General features: G+C 36.3%; 1 protein-coding gene across 4 annotated transcripts; it reads right to left on the reverse strand.

Annotated features, from left to right (window-relative positions):
- Positions 1–221: 221 nt before the first annotated feature.
- Positions 222–22,118, reverse strand: gtf3c2 (general transcription factor IIIC, polypeptide 2, beta). 4 transcript variants are annotated; one of them, XM_052587117.1, is made up of 19 exons: positions 21,834–22,118; positions 21,177–21,309; positions 20,795–21,014; positions 19,858–20,161; positions 19,678–19,754; positions 19,493–19,570; positions 19,309–19,407; positions 18,265–18,492; positions 18,068–18,179; positions 17,843–17,954; positions 9,339–9,370; positions 8,604–8,754; positions 8,375–8,519; positions 6,877–7,038; positions 6,698–6,785; positions 6,501–6,620; positions 6,239–6,418; positions 3,234–3,341; positions 222–1,879 (listed from the first exon to the last, which is right to left on the reverse strand). In XM_052587117.1, the coding sequence occupies exons 2-19, from the start codon at positions 21,301–21,303 to the stop codon at positions 1,658–1,660; spliced, it is 2,565 nt and encodes an 854-aa protein (XP_052443077.1). In that variant the 5' UTR covers positions 21,304–21,309; positions 21,834–22,118; the 3' UTR covers positions 222–1,657. The 4 variants fall into 4 exon arrangements, with proteins under 4 accessions (XP_052443077.1, XP_052443078.1, XP_052443079.1 ...); XM_052587118.1 differs by having other exon boundaries at positions 21,177–21,314; XM_052587119.1 differs by having other exon boundaries at positions 8,625–8,754; positions 21,177–21,345.
- Between the last annotated feature and the right edge of the window lie 419 nt (positions 22,119–22,537).

Below are 22,537 nucleotides of genomic sequence, written 5' to 3' on the forward strand. Positions count from 1 at the left end.
TAAACTTGTCTGTCTATAAAATCCGGTGTGTAAATGTTTTATCCTTTATGTGACTACATAAAGTCACTATATAACCAGAAACTAATGATGGATATTTAATTTTTACATGATTTTAATTGTATATCTGTCGCATAATGTGTTTTTTGTAATCTGTAATAAAATCACGCAAATCAACCTTTTGCAGTGTCTCTGACAAGAATAATTATACCATGTTCTAATAATAAGTGGTAAACAGCAAAGCAATTTTATCTAAAATGATGATGAAACAATATAAATGCACTTTTCTGCACCTATTAACAATTCAGTAAACAGTACAAAATAAATAGCATTTACAAAATTTGAATATTTATAATTAAAACCCCAAAATATTATACCTTGAGCCCCACACTGACTGACACCTCTCCAGATTCTCATCACTGGAATTAATTAGATTCACAAAACTGAGGTCATGAATTATGAGGCAGGTATCAAGGTGCATTTGATCTTAATGTCAGACGCCTTTGGGTCAGGGACAACATTAAATCACATAGCATTAACAGTTATCAGCGGAGTCTATGAAGCCCTTACAAATCTGGCTAAACCTGAGTAAGGAGAATGTAAAAGAGGTAATAAAGATTTGAAATGGGTAGGTAAAAACAATACTAGACAAAAAAATAAAAAATCTATATACTGAATTAAAGGATTCGTTATGCAAAAAATTTACATTTTGACTTCTTACCCTCATGCCTTTCCATACCTGTATGACTTTATTACTTCCGTGGAGCACAAAAGGAGACATGTTCACGATTGTAATGGCAACTCTTTTCAATATTAAGAAAGTGAATAGGGATATGGGCTCCAAAGCTTCAAAATGACCAACATTTCAGAAAATCAATCAAAACAATTAAGTCACACAGAACACTATATTACTGTTTCCATATGTACATGATTTCATCATATTCACAATGCTGCACTGTGATTGGACATGTAATCGTCAATGACAGGTCAATTTGCAATGATATATCTAGAACTAACATTCTGTCTAGAGGCCTGTTATTTTAACATATGTAGATGAGGGCAGTGAAGGCCAAGAACTTGCATGTAGACTGGAATTCATTCATATTTTTATGTTCCACAGAAGAAATAAAGTCAGGTTTGAAACGACTTGGTGATGTTGTTTATTTTTTGTATAACTGTTCCTTTAAAATTGAGATTTAGGATAAGAAAAACAGAGCTAAAGGAAAAAAAAACAGATCTTAATATAATAGCAGATCAATGAACAGATCCAATAAAAAAATGTCTCACTAAATGTAAAGATGGATGTGTTTTATCATTATATAGCACAGAACTGGAACAGGAGGAAACAATGTTGGAATCCTTGGAAAGGACAATGCATCAAGAAAAAGATACTAAACTAAAAACAGACTTTCTGTCTGAGCTTCACAATGGTGCAAAGAAATTTAAAAGATTTTCCTCTCTGTGCAGCACAAATACGAATAAAACAAAATGCATAAAAATATAAAACCAGGAACATACAGAGGTTTGTATCAAAATAGTTGTCCTTCTATCAATATAAGTTAAGGATAAAAAGTGTGTGTCATCAGTTTTCTAAAAATGACAGTCTCTCGCCTATTTGGACAGCGCAGTCCATTTGAGGATAGAGCTGAGAGGCTGGAGACTATTGCACTTGTACTGTATCCGCTGTGCTGTGACGGACAGCTGTTGCAGAGTCATCGGGCTCCTGAGACTGGAACATGGCGCTGAACTGGGCTTGAGCTTCATGCAACTGCTTGAGCATCACGGAGCAGCTCAGTCCACGTGCACAGTTCACACGCACCAAACCCGACTGCCCGCCCGAAAGGATCCAGTTGTACGCATCCATGTTTGGGTTAAAACGGATCTGAGAGAGCATAAAAGCAGATTTTCTAAAGTAGACAGTTTGCATGCCATTGATTTGAATCATTTGCATCACGTAAGTTGTGAGTAGCTTGCATTTGGCACTTGATTAATGTTAATTTTGGCCCCTGTGAGTGTGTATATATATTTATGGTCTAAAACACTACTCGGTATTAATTACCGGTAGTAATTACAAAGGTCTGTTTAACCTTTTGTTCCTGCATGTCCTTTGTGGGACACTGGACTATACTGCCAGCAATAAAGCAATTCAGCACAGCTCTAATCACTCTGTGCATGTGGCTCTGCTGCTCAATAATAAACGAGTCTGCTGCTGGAAGACACCCAGTTCTGCCTGTAACTTCCTCCTTGGCCACAATTCTGCTTTCTGAAATGATGTTCTTGAATGAAAGTTCAATCTTCAGACTTTTAGATATATATCTTACATGGCATTTTGCATCAAAATATATAAAGTCATTAAATCATAGAGTCATAAAATCATTTAAAAACAAAATAATAACAATTAAAATCTATCTATCCATCTATCTATCTATCTATCCATCTCTCTCTCTCTCTCTCTCTCTCTCTCTCTCTCTATATATATATATATATAATGAAAATATATGTATGCAAGTATATGTGTACTCCATATATATGTATGTATGTATATATATATTTATTAGAATTTTGTAGCACATGAACTACAAATGTACTTTATACTATCATTATATCAATCAAATGCGAGTGGGCATTTCTTACAATCCTTCTAACTACTCCTTATCATGCAGTCTTATTCAGAAAAAAAATCACCTTCTCAATCTATACAGGCTGCTTTCATGCTCTCCTCCCATCATCCACTCTAGATCCAGGGTGACATTTTCCTAATTTTACAGGCCATTACCTTCTGTCCATCTTCTTGCTTAACTCTCAGCAAACCACCCACTCTTTCACTGGCCTGTGCAAATACAGCAGTGCACGGACTCTGCTACACACAACTATAGCTTATCTAAAACCAGTTACAATACAGCTAATACAGGTTCAGTCTACACAGGGGGACTGCTGATGGATCACCTATTTGGGGAACATTTTTAGAACCAAAATCTTATATTACATGGTGAAAGTATTTATCAGGTTTTTTAACACGGCTCTCTTGAATACTTGATTTTGAATGGTCTATGGCAGATCCTATTGGTCTAGAAGGTGATCAACAACTATAAAAATTCTCTCTGGATTTCAGATGTTATCCTGACATAAAACAGGAACCAGGTTATTTCACAGCTCTACACTGATAGGGTGCTGCAGGTGTCAGTGAGGGCCTCAGCTGGGCTTGTAAACTGCTGTAGAGATAAATGCAATCTTACCTTGTAGAGCGCATTCAATGGCATCCGGTCCACTTTAGCAACACCTTTGACCTCATTCTGGTGCAGGTGCTTCATCATGGCCCGATTTTCAGGCTTAGCAAAGTTCCCCTGAGAGAAAAAACACAAGGTGTGAATACCTGCTCCAGAATTAGGAAAGCACTAGATAAGTAGGCATAGCTTTACCGTTCCCACACTTATTATAGTGGGTATCATCGACTACTTCACATTACAATCAATGTCGTGTTCAAAACGTCACACAATCTAAATTAGATCGCTACTAGGGATGGCATGGTTCGCTGAAAAAAACCCGAACCGTTCGGTTCACGATACACAAGGTTCGCCGCGCGCTGGAACCACGGTTCAACTTAAATTTGACAAGGCACCTGTAATATGGTTTGCTATAAATAACACGTAAGACAAACAGGGTTCGGCTAATATATGTTTCTTTTGATGGATGCGCATTCTGGCTTCCCAGACATTACAACAATAGTGATGAGAGAGAGAGAGAGAGAAAAAAAGATGAGACATGAACAACACACGTTAATATGTGTTTAAACTAAACGCATTTAAGCTTTGTCAGTTTAAACATTTAAGATCCAAAGGACGCGAGCACGTGCGCGCAGTGAGAAGATTTGTGCGTGCGCTCATCCAAAGCGCGCAAACCAGCGCTTCAGATCCCGCACAAATATTAATCTCTCTTTGAAGTATTGTGTTTAAATGAACAAATTCAGACAACAATTATGTAAAAGGGTAAGTATCCTATAGCAGACATAACCGCCTGAATATAGGCCTACTGTACCAGTTAAAGTGACAGTCTTTATATTAAGCGAACAGCAACAAAGAAACCACTCACTGCTCTTGATTAAAAAGATTTTGTAACTCTAATAAAAGAATACTCTTTAATTTATACAGTCCAATATTCAATGCTGTTTTACATTCGATTTCTTTATTAAATTGCTGTGCCTAAAAACTAATGCTAGACCAACAGTACCTAAAAAAACAAACTTTAAATCACTGTTTATTTTTTGTCTTTACTCCATTGTATTTATTTGTGCTGTTGCTTGTAGTTGGATAGGATCTTATTTTTACATTTTTATTAGAAAGTAGTTTTCCATGAACATAGCACATAATGAACTGTACTGAAGAAAAAAAAACGTAACTCTAAAACCGTGAAACAAACCGAACTGTGAAAAAGTTGCCACCCATGCCACCCCAATCGCTACTGAAACCCAGCACATCTAGTGTGTGTGTGTGTGTGTGCAGGGATGACTGAGGACAGTTCAATTATCCCAATTCAAACAGCTCTGGACTGAGTTTCCCAAAAGCATCATAAGCCTAAGAAGACCAATGCTTTCTATGATCAACTTAGTTCAATGTTTTCGTGGCCTCAAAGTGGTGCCGTGGATGGACACATGGGTGGGGGTGGAACACTGGAGAATAAAACGTCAGAACAGATGGAGCATCTCTGTAATGGGGGTTAGGCCTCCAGGTGGGCATGACTTTAAATTAATGAAGGGTGGAGAACTTAATCAACATATAACACATATGATGCACAAGGAGTCTCATAGGGATATGAGAGAGAGGGGTGCCACTACACTAACATTCATACTCTCCTCCACTCACTCAGGTGTGCTGGGAAAATAACTAGGCCAATAAATCCAATCTGGCCATGGCTCCTGCACAGTCCACGTGTAATGACCTGCGGAATTGGCTGCAGTACACAGTCGCTATCACACACAGCTTATGCACACACTACCGCTCTCAAATTCACACATCTATGAGGCCACTAATGGATTTTTACATGGTCTTGCAAACACATACATACAAGTCAATGTTGCACACAGAAAAACATACAGAAAATCAGGGGCGTATCAAGCATTATAAGTGGGGTGGACACATCCCTCCCACTTCCAGAAATGTACAGCCATTTTTGTTTTATATATTAAAAGCGATAGTTCAACCAAAAATGACAATTCTGTCATGATGTACTTACCCTCATGTTATTCCAACCATCTGGTAGTCTTCTGAACATCTTTATATTATTTTAATGACACCTGAGAGGTTTTTGTCCCTCCATTGAAAGTCTAAGTAAATAAAACTAAAATACCTAAAAAAAAAGATTCATAAAGGTGTCATAAAACTAAACTGATTCATAGACAACTATGAATCAGATGGTTTAATCCAAGTCTTTTGAAGAGATACAATCACTTATATGATGAACAGATTTATTTTAGGATTTAATTTACATCTAAATAATGATTGACACAAATACATGCACATATTGTAAAGACAGAACTTTGTTTGCAAATCTCATAATTTCTTGTGTAACCCATGCGAGATGTACTGTATATGTGTTTGTGTGTTAAAAGCGAAGCTAAAATCGTATAAAGCAATCATATCTTTTCAGAAGACTTGGATTACATGGCACGCTTCATACAGATTCTTTTTACAAGCCTTTATGAACTTTTGGGATTCTTTTAAGATCTGGTATTTCAATTGGCAAACAGAAGCCGCACAGGTTTAATTAAAAATATCTTGATTTGTGGTTTGACAGTTAACCAAGGCTATGGGTTTGGAATGGCATGAGGGTGAGTAAACGATGACAGAATTAAAATTTTTGGATGAACTATCTCTTCAAGTGCAAAGTCAAATAAAACGACACCTCCAAGTAACCCTAATATGACAAGAACTGAAATGTAAACATGTGTCTTGAATGCTAAGTTGCTTTGGATAAAAGTGTGTCTTTCAAAAGCATTATATAATTAATATTCATGAGCCTGCCTTATAAGGTTTGCAGTGCACCACATTACTGTTTTTTTTAAAAACGATTTTGTGCAGAGCTCTGGTAAAAATGGAAATCAAAAGATCAATACTCTCAAAATCTGATTTCCTACATCATTTCCCAATCACAGAGACCTTGTCATGATGAAAACTGCTCAACAATGATGGAATTAAACAATGACTGCACAAAAGTCATTTAAAAGTCATCTTTTTGAGTCACTCACCAGGTCCAAGTCATGAAAGTGGAGATAGTACTTTCTGATTGCTCCTTTGTAACTCAGTGGCTCCTTCCTAGGATTACTTGCACCATTTTCCACTTCCTCCTCTTCCTCTTCCTCCTCCTGTTCCTTATCTCCAGACCTCTGACCGGGTTGAAACTGGACCATGTCAGTCCTGTACACGGACTATGTGGGTTGAGCAAAATAGTCAATGTTAATGAAAGGTTTCCATATGTGGGAACTCAGATAAAGTGATAAAGACACATACATATCTCCGTCGTCTGATAGTGTTGGGGTCGACATCCATTTCAGGAAGAAAACTAAATAAACAATCCCCTCCATTGTCCCCAACGGCAAAAGTATTTATCCAATCAGACATAGAAATGCTCTGAAAAAGGTTTTGTCATTATTAAATCATTTAGTCAGTACTAAACCATATAGAGACGTTGTGAAATGTCTACATACCCAAATAGTGGTTTTTCTAGGACACACGAAGTAAGGCTTAATTCCAAGGTAACCTGAATCAAAATAGTGAACCCCATGTTGTCCAAACCTACACAGTGAAAAGGAAAATTATCATTTAATCAAAAAAATATAAATATATGTTGACTGACTTAAAACTTCTAAATATCAAATAGACTAACGTGGCAAAGCAACACTCCTGAGCCATCAGGATGCCGCTCCAAAAGAGGGGCCAGTAAACTTCAGGGGACAAGCAGCGCTTTACTGTCAAAAGAGGCACGAAGGTTCTTCTCACATCCCACATTTTTGCCATGCGGTCATCTCCGACGGTCACCAACAAGTTACTGCCAACAACAGCACACAATAATAGCAGATAAAAACATTTTATATTGTTATTCATGCTTTTTTCATACCTCATCACAATTGCAGATAAATCGATATTTTAGAGAACATAACATTCAAATATAACATTTCCATCTTCTAGTTACTAAGCTTCTAGTTACCACTATGCAACACCATCCCAATAAAAAGAGAGGAACCAAGGCTGCTGTGAGCAAGTGTCCTGCTGTTAAAATGAGTATATGATGCAATCTGGGAGGAAATGATGTAAATTCAGTGTCTGTACTTCTCCGCTTCACATCTGGACAGTAAAAGGGCAGAAGAGACAGCTGATCCCCCTGCCAACCCCTTGCATGCATACACACTGCAACCTTTCTGAGCAATAACACAGAGACTGTTCTGCCTTTTCAAAGGGGTTGCAGTATATCTGAATTCTACCTTTTGAGAGTCTGAACAACAAAAAAATTTTGTTGTTTTTTTTCCCAAACACAAGAAATCTCCACTTGATTTCACTAGCACCCCGAGTGGGATAGGGTGTCATTTTCCAAATGAACTTCTCGAATGCCACTTACAAGAGTCTTTTATAAGGTCGCAGTGCTTTAAATGTAAGTGTTAAGAGCAGACTGCTGAAACTACTGATGCTGAAACAACACATGATTGGAATGGTAACGTGTTTGATCTAGACTGCTTCTCTGTTACTTAATGAGAAAACTCCACGGGTGTGCAGCAGCATAGCATGAATATCATACAGATAAAATACACTACAAATAGCAATGACATTAATGAAAGTGAAGACTACAAACAAACACATCAGGCATAACAAAAAGTGTTTGAATAAAATATTTTCAGTTTATATTCAGTAACTCCTTTTTTAACAAAAGCAAACTTCTGTTTAAAAGTTCCAAATAACTACGAATTTGAAATGTTTTTGAAATAGGTCTAGCAAGCTCATCATGGCTGCATTGTTTTTTATAAAAACAGCAATATTCTGAAATATTATTATGAAAATCTGCTTTCTATTTGAATATATTTGAATATATAATTTATTCCTGTGACAGAAAAGCTGAGTTTTCAGCATTACTTCATTCTTTAGTGCCATTTGATCCTTCAGAAATCGATTTGGTGCTGAAGGACATTTCTTCTTATCATTAATGTTGAAAGAAGTTATTCTGCTCAGTATTTTTCTGAAAACTATGCTGCTTTGTTCCAGGATTCTCTCATAAACAGAAAGGTCAAAAGAAGATCATATATTTAAAAAAGGAAATCTTTAAACCCAATCAGAAAAACAAAAACAGATGATAGTCTTGTCTAATCCAACACGTGCCGACTGATGGTTCTCACCTTGAGGCTTTGCACCAGCACAGGGTCCGGATATTTTCATCGTGAGCATGGAAACAGTGGTAAGGGTAGAGATACACACCTCCGTCTGGAGACTTGACTTTCAGTAGTGTAGACTTACTAGCAAGATCCCATAAACCAACCAGACCTGGAAATGAAAGTGCAGTCATTTCAGTTTGCATATAAACCAAGGTCAATCAGCAATTATGTTTAGAAGAACAAAGAGGCCTACAGACAAAACATATGAAATCACCATCATAGAAGCCAGCAGCCAAGAGGTTATGTGGTTTGACATGGAGCCAATCCATAGCAAAACACAGACCACTTTGACCTTTATGATCCGCCTGGTTGGAGCCCATCTTCAAAGTCAGAACTTTCTTCACCTGCAAAAACACATGACAATAAAACTCACTAGAACACATTATCCAACAGTAAAGACTAAGAATTACATATGTAAAAAAATATTTAAATTGCATGAATAGATTATATATGTATATAATCATTCAATCTATATGCACTATTTATAGCATGGAATTAATAATAAATAATTAATAATAATGGTTTTCATGACAATCACAATTTAACATCTGCCACTATCCAAAAACATCTGCATTGATTCTCCTCTCTGTGCTTAACATTTAGTTTGAGGAGCCCCTTCTACCATGACAGCTAATTTCCAAAAGATCATCTCTCGGATGTGTGAAAATGTTACGTAGACAGCCCATAAAACAGCCCAGAGGAGCCATACTGAGAACAGTTATAGTGTAAAGTCACCTCAACTGTGAAATTGAGCTACAGTGAAAATTACACATCAGATTCAGGCAAACATTGCCATGATCTCTTGCAATTCAAGTCAGATGCTTTAGGTCTAATGCAGTGAAAGCGTAATATGTCATTCATTGAAACAAAGACTGAGGTCTTATCTGTGAGAATACGAGGCATGCTAGCAGAGTGGATATTGACCTACCCGGCATATCAACGGTGCTTGGCTGGTTTCTCCTATTGGAAAACACATAAATGTGTTCAGTGCTGTGCACTTATAGATAGGAGAATTACTAGTCAACACATTCAACTGCATTTATCAAGAAAGACAATCAAAGGAACAAGGATCAAATGACATGTGCTTATTTGAAATGAAGTAAAAAGTTTAAATAAGCAGTGGTTTAGCTTAATGTCATCATTTAAAGGGGTCATACACAGTACATTCTAATACCTAAGATTTACTTCCATTTTTATGCATCAAACAGAGACATGATTTAGCTTATGACCATTTTCCACTCTCTCTCTTGGACCATTAGAATTAAATGGGCTGTTTTTGCTACTGTTGCTTTAAGACTTTTTCATGTACATGCACAGACATTTCTGAATAGATAAGAACAAATTTCCCTAATTAAAACCAATTTAACATAAACAGTACTATGAACACTACAGAACCAGGAAGTTTGAATCAGATGTCTGTGTATCTGTATGGCTGTAGTGGTCGTGCTTTAAAAAGTTTTTTTTTTAATGCATTTAGCAGATGCTTTTATCCAAAACGACATACAGTCGTTTTCCCCAGTATGTAAATGGATTCATATTCTCAACACATCAACAATAGAAAACAGCAGTGAAGTGTTAGAGGTGGAGAATACGGTCACGTGTATGAAAGTGTGAGAGACTGTGGACAGACACTGTGTGTGTACAGACAGAGTGTGTGTAAAAGGGAGTTTGCAAAAGTGATATATAGCCACACGGCTTTAGGTCGGAGTCGGTGACAGGTCGATCAGACCAAGAAAGCATTGCATCTCTGATCCACTCATTCTTGACCAGGGGCCCTTTCTCTGGGCTGAGTAAGGTCTTTTTGATTGACAGGCTTGGAAGAAACGGGTGTCAGGTATTCGGTTGAAATTCATAGCCTCAAACACTAACAACTGTGTAGCGATGCATCTTTTTTGTCATTTCAATTATAGATCCTTGTCTGATGAAAACAAGCCTGTAAATTATCTCCATTGAGAGGGGAGGAGTCAGCGTCTCTCTCGTCACCTTTTTACGGGACATCCTTTCACCTCAGAGAAAACCTTTTTATAATTATCTACCATAAAACCTCCAGACCTGAGAACATAATGGGAATGTGGTTAACTGTTTTAACACTAGCCTTTTGTAACGTTTCTTCTAATTGCTACTGTGGGTACTTTTCAATAAATAAACAAACATAATCAATCTACAGTAAGAAAATGTTCAAATGAATGCACATGTGTTGTATATAATGCAGTGATTTGCATGAAATTAGAAGAAAATATAAATTAACAAAAACCTACAGGAAAAATAAACAGTAAACAGTAAGACAACAAAAAAGCAATAAAAAACTCAATTAAAGACAACTAAACAAATATTGAAAACAAACAAGAATACAAAATAAAAGCTAAATAAAAGATACAAATAAAAAAGTAAACAAAAAGCTAAACAAAAAAATCTACAAAAATAAAAATGTTTCTTTACATTTATATGCACAATAAATATTAACAAAATATAAACAAGTAAAAAAAAAAAATCATAAAAAAACGAAATAAAAACCAACACACACACACACAAAAATTACTTGAGCAAAAACTGAATTACAATTAAACTACATAAAAAACTAAAACAAAACGCAATGCAAAACTAAATTAAAAGAACTAAACAAAAGTTAATATTAAAAATGAACAAAAAGCTCAAATAAAAGCAAAATAAAATAATATAGCTGCAAGCAGCAATAACGGGGCCAAGCACTACAGAAGCAAGCTTCAGACGAACGGCAGGAATGAGTAATTAAGACAGTTTTAAGATTATTTTAGGCAAAATGGTTTGAAAACAATAAACACAACAACTAGTAATAGGATTTATTTGCTTATCACGTGTAACCAATAGGTGGCGCTGTTACCAAATTAGTTTGGAAAGGTCAGTGTGAGGTGACGATGACACATACAAAGTTTGGTGCAAATATGTCAAAGCTTTGCAGAGATACAGCCTCAAATGCATTTTGGCACCCTTCCAGCAGATTTGTTGATGCGCTAAATGAGAACCGCTTCGTATATCGATACGAAATCCATAACATTTTGCCAGGATGGTCTGAAAATGATCCACGTCAAATTTGGTGAAAATCAGACAAACGGTCTAGGAGGAGTTCGAAAAAGTAGGTTTTCAACATTCATCAAAATGGCGGACAGGAAGTTCAGCCAAATAAGAAAATCTTTATATCTATGTTCTCGGCGTGACCCAAGGAATCTATGAAGACCAGCATCATGTCAATAGCCAGATTTATTCAAAAGTTATTAGCCTTTATGTAAATTGAGTTATAACTTTTGACCACTAAGTGCGGCTGTTTCAAAATATTTTGAGTACCTTCAGGGGATGGTGTTGTTGGCACATTCTGAGTTTCGTAACATTACACCAATGCATTTGTTTAGTATAGCATTTTATTTCACAAAACTGTATTGAAGTCAATGAGAATTTCATGTTTTGTTCTATTATAGCGCCACCAAGAGGCTCAGTCCCACCATTTTTTTTATGTTTGCTCAGAGTGAGCCCATACATATGTGTGTCAATTTTGGTGAAAATATCTCAATTCACTTCAGAGTTATGGACATTTATATGAAAAAGCATGTAAAAATTGACTGACTCTTGACTTTGATTGAATATTACTACCCCTTACTATCAATATTTTGGCATTTGGGCATTGGCGTATAGCTATCGACCTATGTTTCCGAACTTCTGACGGTGGTTTCGTCTCGATCAGACAAGTGGTTTCAAAGATATAGCCAGATGTTTTTTAAGCGCTAAATCACAACGCTACACAAACCATAAGGCGAAACCTAGCATGTTTGGTATCGTAGGACTCGGTAAGGTTTCAGGAGTCTAATTTGGTGAGTCTCGAGAAAATAAGTCGACCACAACCAAGGTTATAAGCATTTTAAATAGAATGATCACCACTAGGTGGCGCTGTTTCGAAACTTCTCACGCTCCTTCAGGACATTGTGCTGATGACCCATACCATGTTTCGTAACAATCCGTTGATGCGTACTGAAAATACAGCATTTTAGCACAAAATTCAAAATGGCCGACAGTCAAAATGGCCGAGATGGTAAAATTGGATATCAGTCGACTCGGCATGTTGCCCTGAATCTAACAAGACCAATGTTATGATTTTTGGACAAACTGTTTAGAAGTTATAAGCAAAAATAGCAATTTTCCATATCTCTGGACCAGTAGGTGGCGCTGCGCCGAAACGCAGCAAGTTGCCTCAGGTCATGCTTGTTATGACATGTACCAGGTTTGGTCTGAATACGATAAATTGTTGCAGAGATACAGCCTTACGACTGTTTTTGTAAGCGTTTCGTAAAATTTGTTTGAGCGTTTATCGAAAACGGTTTGACGAATCAATTTGATTTGCATAACTTTTGGTCAGCACTGCCTGAAGATGATCTGGTTCAATTTTCGTGTGAATCGGACAAACCGTCTAGGACGAGTTCGAAAAAGTAGGTTTTTCAAAAAATTCAAATTGGCGGCCATATTTATATGATGGAAAATGACGTCATAGGGTGCAATCGAATTGGCATGAGCTCAGAAATCAGAGGAAAAAAGAATTTTGTTGATTGGCCTTACGGTTAAAAATTTATTAACAAAATTAAAGTGAAATTTTGGACAGTTGGTGGCGCTAGAGGGAATGCCTTAGACACACCAAAATTGGTGTATTTAATGTTGGCACTGTCCTCTATCAGAATGTCAAACCAAAACAACTTTCCCGCATTCGGTTCAATGGGCTGCCATAGACTCCCAGTCGGAAGAATAATAATAATAATAATAAGAACGCCAACAAAAACAATAGGTGCCTCGCACCTTCGGTGCTTGGCCCCTAATTAACAATAAAAGCTAAAGTAAAACAAACAAACAAAAAGTTAAAAACAACAAAAATAAAAACACATTCCTTTACATTTACAAATATTAACAAAATAAATAAAAAACCTAAAAAACCTAAACAAAAAAAAGACAATAAAAATGAAATAAAAATCATTAAAAAACAAAATGAAATTAAACTACAAATAAAAAATAATTAAAAAGAAAAAAAGAAAAAAAACTATTAAAACAACAATAAAGCACATTAAAAAGATTTTTTTTTAAAAAGAGACAAAACTCAAAAATGAAAAACAAAAACAACTACTTATATGCACATTGTCTCTCTGCACCACACACATGCTATAAAGCCAAAGAGCAGGTCTGAGGTAGGTGAGAAGGAACGTACGCTCAGCAATGAAAGTTATTTCCCTGAGGGAGGAAAGAGTTCTTGACCAGAGCTCATTGCCGGGTCACTGACCAACGACTTCGGAAGAGTAAGTCCAGCACGAACGATAAACAGCCCGTCAACAGGAAAGGGTTTCTGAGCCCATCCCAGGGCCAGTGTGGAGATGTTAAACTGGCGGAGTGTGAGAAGCAATTTCTGTGGTAATATCAGGAGAATACAAAGAGTAGCGAGAGAAAGAATAGCGTTTGAAAGGTCATACAGCATTTTTTTAGTTGGTCAATATCCAGCCTATCATCATTCAAAAAAAAAAAGAAAAAAAGAAAATAAGAAAGAAAAACCCTCAAGAACATTCAACAAGAATTTCTTTCTATTACATTGTCCTTTAAATACTCCACAAAGAATTGACACCAACTGCTTCAGTCCTTCAAGAGAAAGAGATTTTTAAAGAAAGCATTTGTTACATCCGAACAGCTCCCTCTGGCCTCAGGAAAGAGCAATTAGAAAAACATTAAAGCTTAGAGCAAGATCAATGAATTAGAAGCTCACAAACAGAGAGACTAAGACACTGGCAGTACTGAAGAAAAGAGATGGTTCATTAATGAACAAGGGAAGTTGGTTTCTTATCTCTGCTTTAGCAGGGCCTGAGTCTACCACACAGAGGGCCCCAGAGGGACCAGAAGGATGGACCGTATCACTACTCAATAACCAGAGAAATCTAGTACAAAAGCTGAATGTCTGAATGATAAAGAGTGAAGATGGCGTTGAAATGGTCCTTGTTTGCTAGTGTATAAAGGGCAGTGGAAAGTTACAAATTACGAGTTACAAATTAGGTCTCAGTGGTATAATGAAAAAAGTTAATGGTTCGCTTCTTACTGGTTTCAAACCTGCAACCTTTCAATTTGCAGCTTTGATCTTTAACCAATAGACTACGTCACTCAGTAAAAATAGATGATCTGCTCTTGAGATATGATGGATTGGTAGGCTCTATGCTCAATCAATTCAATTATGATGTGCATTCATCATGTTAACCCAAGGCTGGCATCTGGATACAGTCAGTAAACACAGTAGTAGCAGATCAGTGCTAGAGGAAGAATGCTACACTCTAGTGCTGCACAGTAATGGTTAAAGTGATAATCACAATTATTTTGATTAAAATTATAATCACGATTATTAATAATGATTATTCTATCCTGCTGAAAAAAAACTAACAAACTGCTAAAACCAGCCTAAACTTAACTGGTATAAGCTGGTCTCCCAGCTTGGTCAAGCTGGTTTTAGCTGGTTGTTCCAGCTGGTCTCCCAGCCTGACCAGCTAAGGAAGCGGTCAAAACCAGCTTAGGCTGGTTTTAGCGTTTTCTTTTTCTTTTTTCAGCAGGAAAATGCAATAACATTTCATGTGTCCTTTAACCAACCTCCACTAACTATACATTGACTTCATTTAACAAACTATGATAATACAAAAATGGTTTTACAAAACTCAAGGGTAAGTCGTGGCTGAGTGGTTAGAGTTTGAATCCTAACCCTAAGGTTGTGGGTTTGAATCTCAGGCTGGCAATACAATAAATTAGGTGCCCTTGAGCAAGGCACTGAACCCCCAACTGCTCCTCGGGCGCTGCAGCATAAATGGCTGCCCACTGCTCCGGCTGTGTGTGTGTGTGTGTGTGTGCACTTTGGATGGGTTAAATGCAGAGCACGAATTCTGAGAACGGGTCACCATACTTGGCTGAATATCCTTTTTTATGGTTTTGGTTAGTGTTTTGTCATCTGTATGAATTCACATTACATTTTCTAAATGACAATGTGTTCGCAAATGGGAAAAAGCCACTCAGTAAATTTGCTCAAAGATCGGTAATACACTGAAAACTAACATTGCCATGCCATTTTCAACATGAAAACTGGTAAAAACTTTAGAAACTCAATATAAATTCCAAAAATTCAAATTTATGTACATTTTTCCACATCGTTTTGTCACAGGAGGGAAAAGAGCATTTATTCCTCCAACACAATGGATCCATTACTGAAACTCAGTGAGAGTTTAATCATGGCACATTTGGTAACACAAACAGTACAAATGGCTTGTGAAAAAACACACATTGTCGATATGACACTTTCAGGTAAGCAGAATATCACTGTGGAGAGATCGCTGAACTCGTCGTATGTTTCCATATCATCATCAGCAGTTGTTCTGCCATCAGTGAACGCGCACACGTTTGCCAGATTGCACAAATTAAATAAAACACCGGGCAGAAAGTGTATCCTTAAGGGAGAAAAGCTCTGTTTTGGGGCTTAAAGCTCTTCACATCTGGCAACCACAAGCATGAACGCTAGTGAAGACTTGTTAGCAATGCAAGATAACGCAAATGGCAAATTAAAAACACGTTTCAGGATAAATAACGAGCAGGCCAATATCGTGACGATTATTTGTAATTAAGAGATTAAAATACGACACAAACACATACTAGTCCGTCTCTCTCTTTCTTACAGTCATCATTCATGATTGTCAGTAGGTTCTTTATAGTTCAGTCAAGCCTGTGGTACCATTTGCATTCCCATTTAATGTATGTAATCTGAATTCTGCAACATAAAAAAATAAAATGCTTGCTATTTACATGCATTTGGCCAAGAATTTCATTTAGTCAGAACACGCTTATTTGTTTGAATGGTCATTGGAAAAATACGCTTTTTGCTTGCAGAACAGTGAATAGCTCATAAAGCAGACTCAGCTAGGAGGAGAGATCAGCATAACTGTATATAAGCAGCATTTCACTGCTGTGAAGAGGGGGGCTGCTAATCAAACCATGGAAGGCAGTGAAACTCAGATAGGCACTAGTCCCTCCCTTAATTATTTTATTTTTTTTAGCTCTCTCACTGTGACCGTGATGAATGAGAAGCCTTGGGAGGATAATCTTTTCCAAACACACACACACACACACAGTACAGATAATATGTTTAAGAGAATGAAAGAAAAGAGGAAAACAGGGAATGATGCAGCGAATGGCAGGTCATCAGTCTGTTCCCAGCACTGAGGAGAGGCCATTATGAGCTCCCATGGGACAATCAGCCTACGCTGGACATTTTATCACAGCATGAGGCCTTGAGATGTGCAATGAAATAAATTAAAATCCCCACATCCACATCTATGTGCCTTAATAACTTAAAAAAATATTAGTTTGAAAGCTTGTTGTAAAATACTAGTGCTTGACTGATATTATACAGGTAAGTACATTTTTATAGGGTGGAATATTATAACAATAATAATAATAATAATAATAATAATAATAATTGTTCTCGCTGTTATAATTATTTTATTTTATTGATTAATTTATTAATTAATAATAATAGTTATTGTATTACTAATATTTTTTTGTACTAATCATAACATTTTACTAATCATTGTTTGTAACCATTATTTGTAATTATTCTTATTATTTTTAAATGATTTAATTTTAATTATTGTTCCTGTTATAATCATTTAATTTGACCAGTTCATTTTTCCATTCAATAATAAAAAATAATGATTATTACTACTGGTATTATTATTATTTTAATAAATGTAAAATAATTATGAATAATCATTGTTATGTAATAAAATAAAATAAAATAAAATAAATAATGCAATTATTCAATCTTCTGAACAATTTCTGGGGGGAAAAAAAGTGTGTTCTGATTTAAACTATGTTTTCCAATATTTGTGAAAAATCATAATCGTACAAGAAAGATTAGCTTTTGTTTAGTGGTAATGGGAAAAATGGATTATAGCACTTGGCTTGAAGCAGTTCTGTCTTGTGCTGCCCTCTTCTGGAAGGTCCAACACATTGCACATTAATTCACTGACAGTTTCTGAATTAGGAGTGACTACATTCCACCAGGGCAGGCATCTCCAACCCTTCCACAGACTTCAGGTCCAGCCTTGCTCTGTCACACTGCTTGTAAATATTACATAACCCTGAACATCTTGATTAGCTGGTTTAGGTGTGTTTTGGATTGGAGCTAAACTCTACAAGAAGGAAGCTTTCCAGGAAAAAGATTGGACATCTCTGTTCTAAAAAACAGCCTCATGTGTCAGAGACAGAGAGAGTGAAAATAGTCATGGAACAACCATTTCAAGTGGACCTGAATGCATAAAAAACCACACACAAAAAACTAAACAAAAATATATATAACCCCACTAAAGAAATAAAAAGCACAGGTTATGCAGTTAATCATTTGCTCACCTTTAATCCGATGGTGTGCTGCAAGGGCTTCTGGGTGTGGAAGACTGTAGACACCAATGGTTCCATTAGAGAAAGCTGCTGCTAGAACACCTAATCTAGGCATCTGTGGAGCCTGAGGAAAACAAGAAGTACATTTAAACCAATGTACACTGCTTATAAAAAAAACATTTGTACAGTTGTTTAATAAAAAATCCTTATGAATATTCTTAGTTAGTCATTTCTAACCTTTCTGCTGGTAGAGGGCAGCTCCCACACTCCCGCAGGACACCACCTTATATTCCAGATGCATCCATCATCTATCGCCAAAGCATATGCAAGATGAGGAGCAGTTGAGGGCCTGAAGTGAGTGAAAAATTTACAATTGATTGTAAAACCCAACGTTTCCTTTTAAAGCCGATCTGTAAGTGTCTTAACTGGGTCACCTGCTTTTGCACTCAAGGTCTCCGATGTCCCACAGCTGCAGTAAGACAGGACCTGTGTGCAGCTTATTGATTTTGTGTTCATCATCCATGCCTTTGTGGCAGTAGATGGCGGCATACTGTCTTTTTGCCGCACCGTCAGGACACGGGCACCACTCCATGGACCGAACAGGACCCCCCACAAAGAACAGAGCATCCCAGCGCTCAGAATGAGGTGCCAATGATTCAAACCTGCAGATAAGCATAAATTATTACATATGAATAGACATACACTGCTGTTCAAAAGTTTGGGGTCAGTACTTTTATGCATTATTCAGATCTTCATTTAAAATAAATGTTCTTTTAGCTTTCCATTCATGCAAGACAAAATATTTAACAAAAAAACTTTTCCACAAAATTTCCACAAAAATATTATGCAGTGCAGTCGTTTTCAATGCTGATAATAATAAGAAAAGTTTCTTGAGCAACAAATCAGCATATTAGAATGATTTCTGAAAGATCATGTGACAAAAATACTGGAGTAAAAAATATTTAACATTTTAATATATATTTATAATATTTCATATACTATAAAAGAATAGTATTATAATATTATAATAATTAAATGACTGTTTTTAATGTATTTTTTTTATCAAATACATGCAGCCTTGGTGAGCATAAAAGACTTCTTTTAAAAACATTAAAAAAAAAACTTTGCAATGGCCTTAAACTAAAAAGTTGTCTTTCCCAAACTGAGATATAAACGCTAATTTATTGTTATTATTATTATTAATAAAAAAAAAATAATAATAATAATATATATATATATATATATATATATATATATATATATATATATATATATATATATATATATATAAAATTTAATTTGTTGAAATAGTGAACTGCAGAGAACCATGAATTTTAATATCAAACATCCAAATGTGTTGTTAAATTATTCCAATATTAACCTTCAGTAAATACTTTAAGTAAATATTTTTGGTCAACAGGGTTCTGACAAATAAAAGTTTGGGAATCCCTTTCTATCTTAGACTAATGATATCTTACCTCTTCACCGTTTGCAGGTTGATCTGCCCCTGGATGCTTTCCCGTGTAAAGGTAAATGAAGCAGATTCTTTCTCTTTGGGTAAATATTTTTCAGCCTCACTGTTAATTAAAAAAACAAATGACTGTTAAAATTAAGATTTCTTGGATTCGTTTAATATGATGTGGTGTTTAGCCACACTAATACCTCTTAGACAGGAAATGCCAATCTTTGGCAGAAGGAATCCACTCTGGAAATACCCAGGGGGAAAAGTTTTCATCCCGGCTAGCAAGAGCATTTGGTGAAAGAAGGACAAGCATTATTAAGTGACACAGATACCATGAACTGTTCGATTTGACAGCATCTTTTGAAAAGTGAATGGCCAGGCTTACAATTTTTTGGTCCTGCTAAAACAGTTCGAAACAGGCTCCATAACATTTTTAGCCAACCCATTTGGAAGAAGACCATGCTGTTGAGCAGAACACAATTAAAAAATGAAACGAAACAAATTAATGTCAAAATCATCCAACAGTGCAAAAGGTAAAATGAGAATCTGATTATAAACTACTCACATAATTTCCTTTGGTTGGCCTGCAAGATGGTCTGGATAATCTGCGCTCTATGTTCAAGCTGACGTCTGGCTCTGAATCTTCTTCATCTTCGCTCTCTGCCTCTTCATCTTTTCCTGGGGAAAAGTCCTCATCATCATCCGGGTCGCTTTCATAATCTGGAGTTTTTCTTTTGGTCCCCCTTCCCCTTGCGGTTTTCTTTTTCTGGTCAGTGCCACACGCTTCACCGGACTTGGACTTTTCTTTAATTGAAGATTCTGATGGAGCACCAAGATCCTTGGCAAGCTTGTGGAGGTAATCTAAAGCACTAATAAAGAAAATAGGATTATTAATAACATCATTATCAAATTCGCAGCTGATCAGAATGAATCAAAACCTAATGAAATATAATGAGTTTTTAGTTTAACTGGGTAAAAGTGAAAATACTTAAGGCGCGCACAGCATCTCAACCAAAAAAAAAAACTTGTGTGAAAATAGTGCATCTTTTCAAGCACGTGAAACTGGATTGCACTTGGTTAATAAACAACAAGATGTAGGTTTTTGTGTTGAAATGAGAAACTGTTTAGTGATTATGAGTTTTAGATTGCCATCTGTTTTTGCTTCTGAATTTTTTTTATTTAAAAAAGCCACTTTGTGAGTAGCTCAATGGTAACATTGGTGCCTGATGTGTGGAACAACTCAAGTTCAAGTCCTGCTTAGAACATGTTATCTGACTCTTGGTTATTCTGGAGAAAGAGAACTTGCAGGACTGCATTGCTTTCAGCAGATAAAATAAATATTGTAATTTAGAAACTAAATAATATTAACGTCCCCCAAACATATGTTAACAATGAAATATTTTTTTTTGCATGTGACTGCTTTATAATGACCAGGGTAATGAATGTGTACATTTTGCATGCAGTATGGATTTTGGGACATTGCATACTGATGGAGAACATACACTTTAGCAGCTCTCCTCTTGGGCCGACCACTAGAAGTGAGTTCAGAAGCATCCGAGACTGCTGAACTGTCATGTTGTGGTGGAGTCTGTGGAATGATCTCCTTTTTTCTCCTTTTGGCAGGAGTCTTTGCCTTTGGTCCTTGCTTCTTTTGGGTTTCCTCTGTATTAAGTGGGTTTTCCTGATCCATACCTGAGGGAGCATTGGAGCTAGGTTTTTGTCCTAAGAAAGCCACAATAATAAAAAAAAGTTTCAAAAAATGATGTAGGAATATTTAAGACTGGACATGAATAATAATAATAATAAAAACTAGTAAAAAGTACAAAACTATAATAGTATCTTAATGATACTTATGTAGCACTGTACGAGAGTCAAGAACTTCACCTGAATCCTGAGCCGCTTCTTTACTCTCATGGTTAATATGTGCTGGTTGGTCATCCGTGTCATTTTCACTTGGCAAACCCATTTTTTCACCTTTCTGCTCACCCAACTTTAGGGCAACAGCTGCCATTAATTCCTGTTCTTTCAAAGAACTGCTGTCAGTACAGAGTAGCTAGAAGTACAGAATAATGTTGATTTTACACACAAAGTCATACAAATATATGAATTCTCCTAGATAATACAAGTTTCCACGATACTACAAAGTCAAACGACACAAATCCATAACCCAAGGTATTATCACCTCATCGTGCAGTTTTGTTAGAATTTCTCTGTTATTGATACCAGAATTATTCAAAAGTAAATCCACGCATGCGCACAATAGCGATGACAGTCGATGACAGGCGACTTGCCTACAGCAATTTGAGATTACTAATATGTAAAACAATATTTAGATCACCTGCTGCAAAATAAATGCAGTGGACATTACTTTGTAGAAAGCTTCCACTCAACATCAAACGGTTTTCACTATAAATATATAACGTTTGTGCGTTGACAGACGTTTCCGTCTCAGTCACTTTTAAAATAGAACTTTATAATAGTCTCAAAAGACTTGTTGCTACATGGGAAAGCACAGGAAAGACATGGGGTTTTTCTCCTTACCGACAAGTTTCAACAGTGGCTCAGGCTGCTCGTCCTCTCTTTCCTTCAAGCTGCACAGCAGAAGATTCACGCGGGTTCGAATCCGACACAATCAAACACTCACCACAGTCAGATGCCAGAGAGATACAATGTGTCCAATCCCTATTTACAAGAAAACGCTGATATTCAGTTGTGCTGTACAGAAATGTGCTAATTATCCACGACACTCCTCGGCAGAAGCATTGTTGACATATCAGTTTGCCGCCATGTTTTAACGATCGCCTATGACCTCGCGTGCTCACTACCGCCCCCTATCATCACTGCCGCCAGAGAGGCTTTTAAATCTGTGCGTAATCCCGCCTGACCACGAGGGGCCATCAATGTGGTCAAGCAGAGAACAGCACTTTTGTCACATGCATTACACAAATGATAGACACAAACTATTCCTATTATCTCCCTTAGATTTTCTTTAAATGTTACAACTTACGCATAAAAAATTTAATTAAATACACCAAACTTAGTGTGTGTATCGTTAACCTTTTGGAGGTGTATTGTGCGATGTTCTTTCATATTTTTATTTTTTGTTTAAAAGTAAAAACTAAATATATAATATAATATTCGTATTTAACATAACGTTAAAAATAAATCAATAAAAGTATCAATTAAACATTATTAATATTAATTTAGTACTGATAAATCCGGACGTGGATTCCACTAGAATTAAA

The sequence above is a fragment of the Carassius gibelio genome, chromosome B20 (genome assembly GCF_023724105.1).
Source record: "Carassius gibelio isolate Cgi1373 ecotype wild population from Czech Republic chromosome B20, carGib1.2-hapl.c, whole genome shotgun sequence".
Classification (NCBI taxonomy): domain Eukaryota; kingdom Metazoa; phylum Chordata; class Actinopteri; order Cypriniformes; family Cyprinidae; genus Carassius; species Carassius gibelio.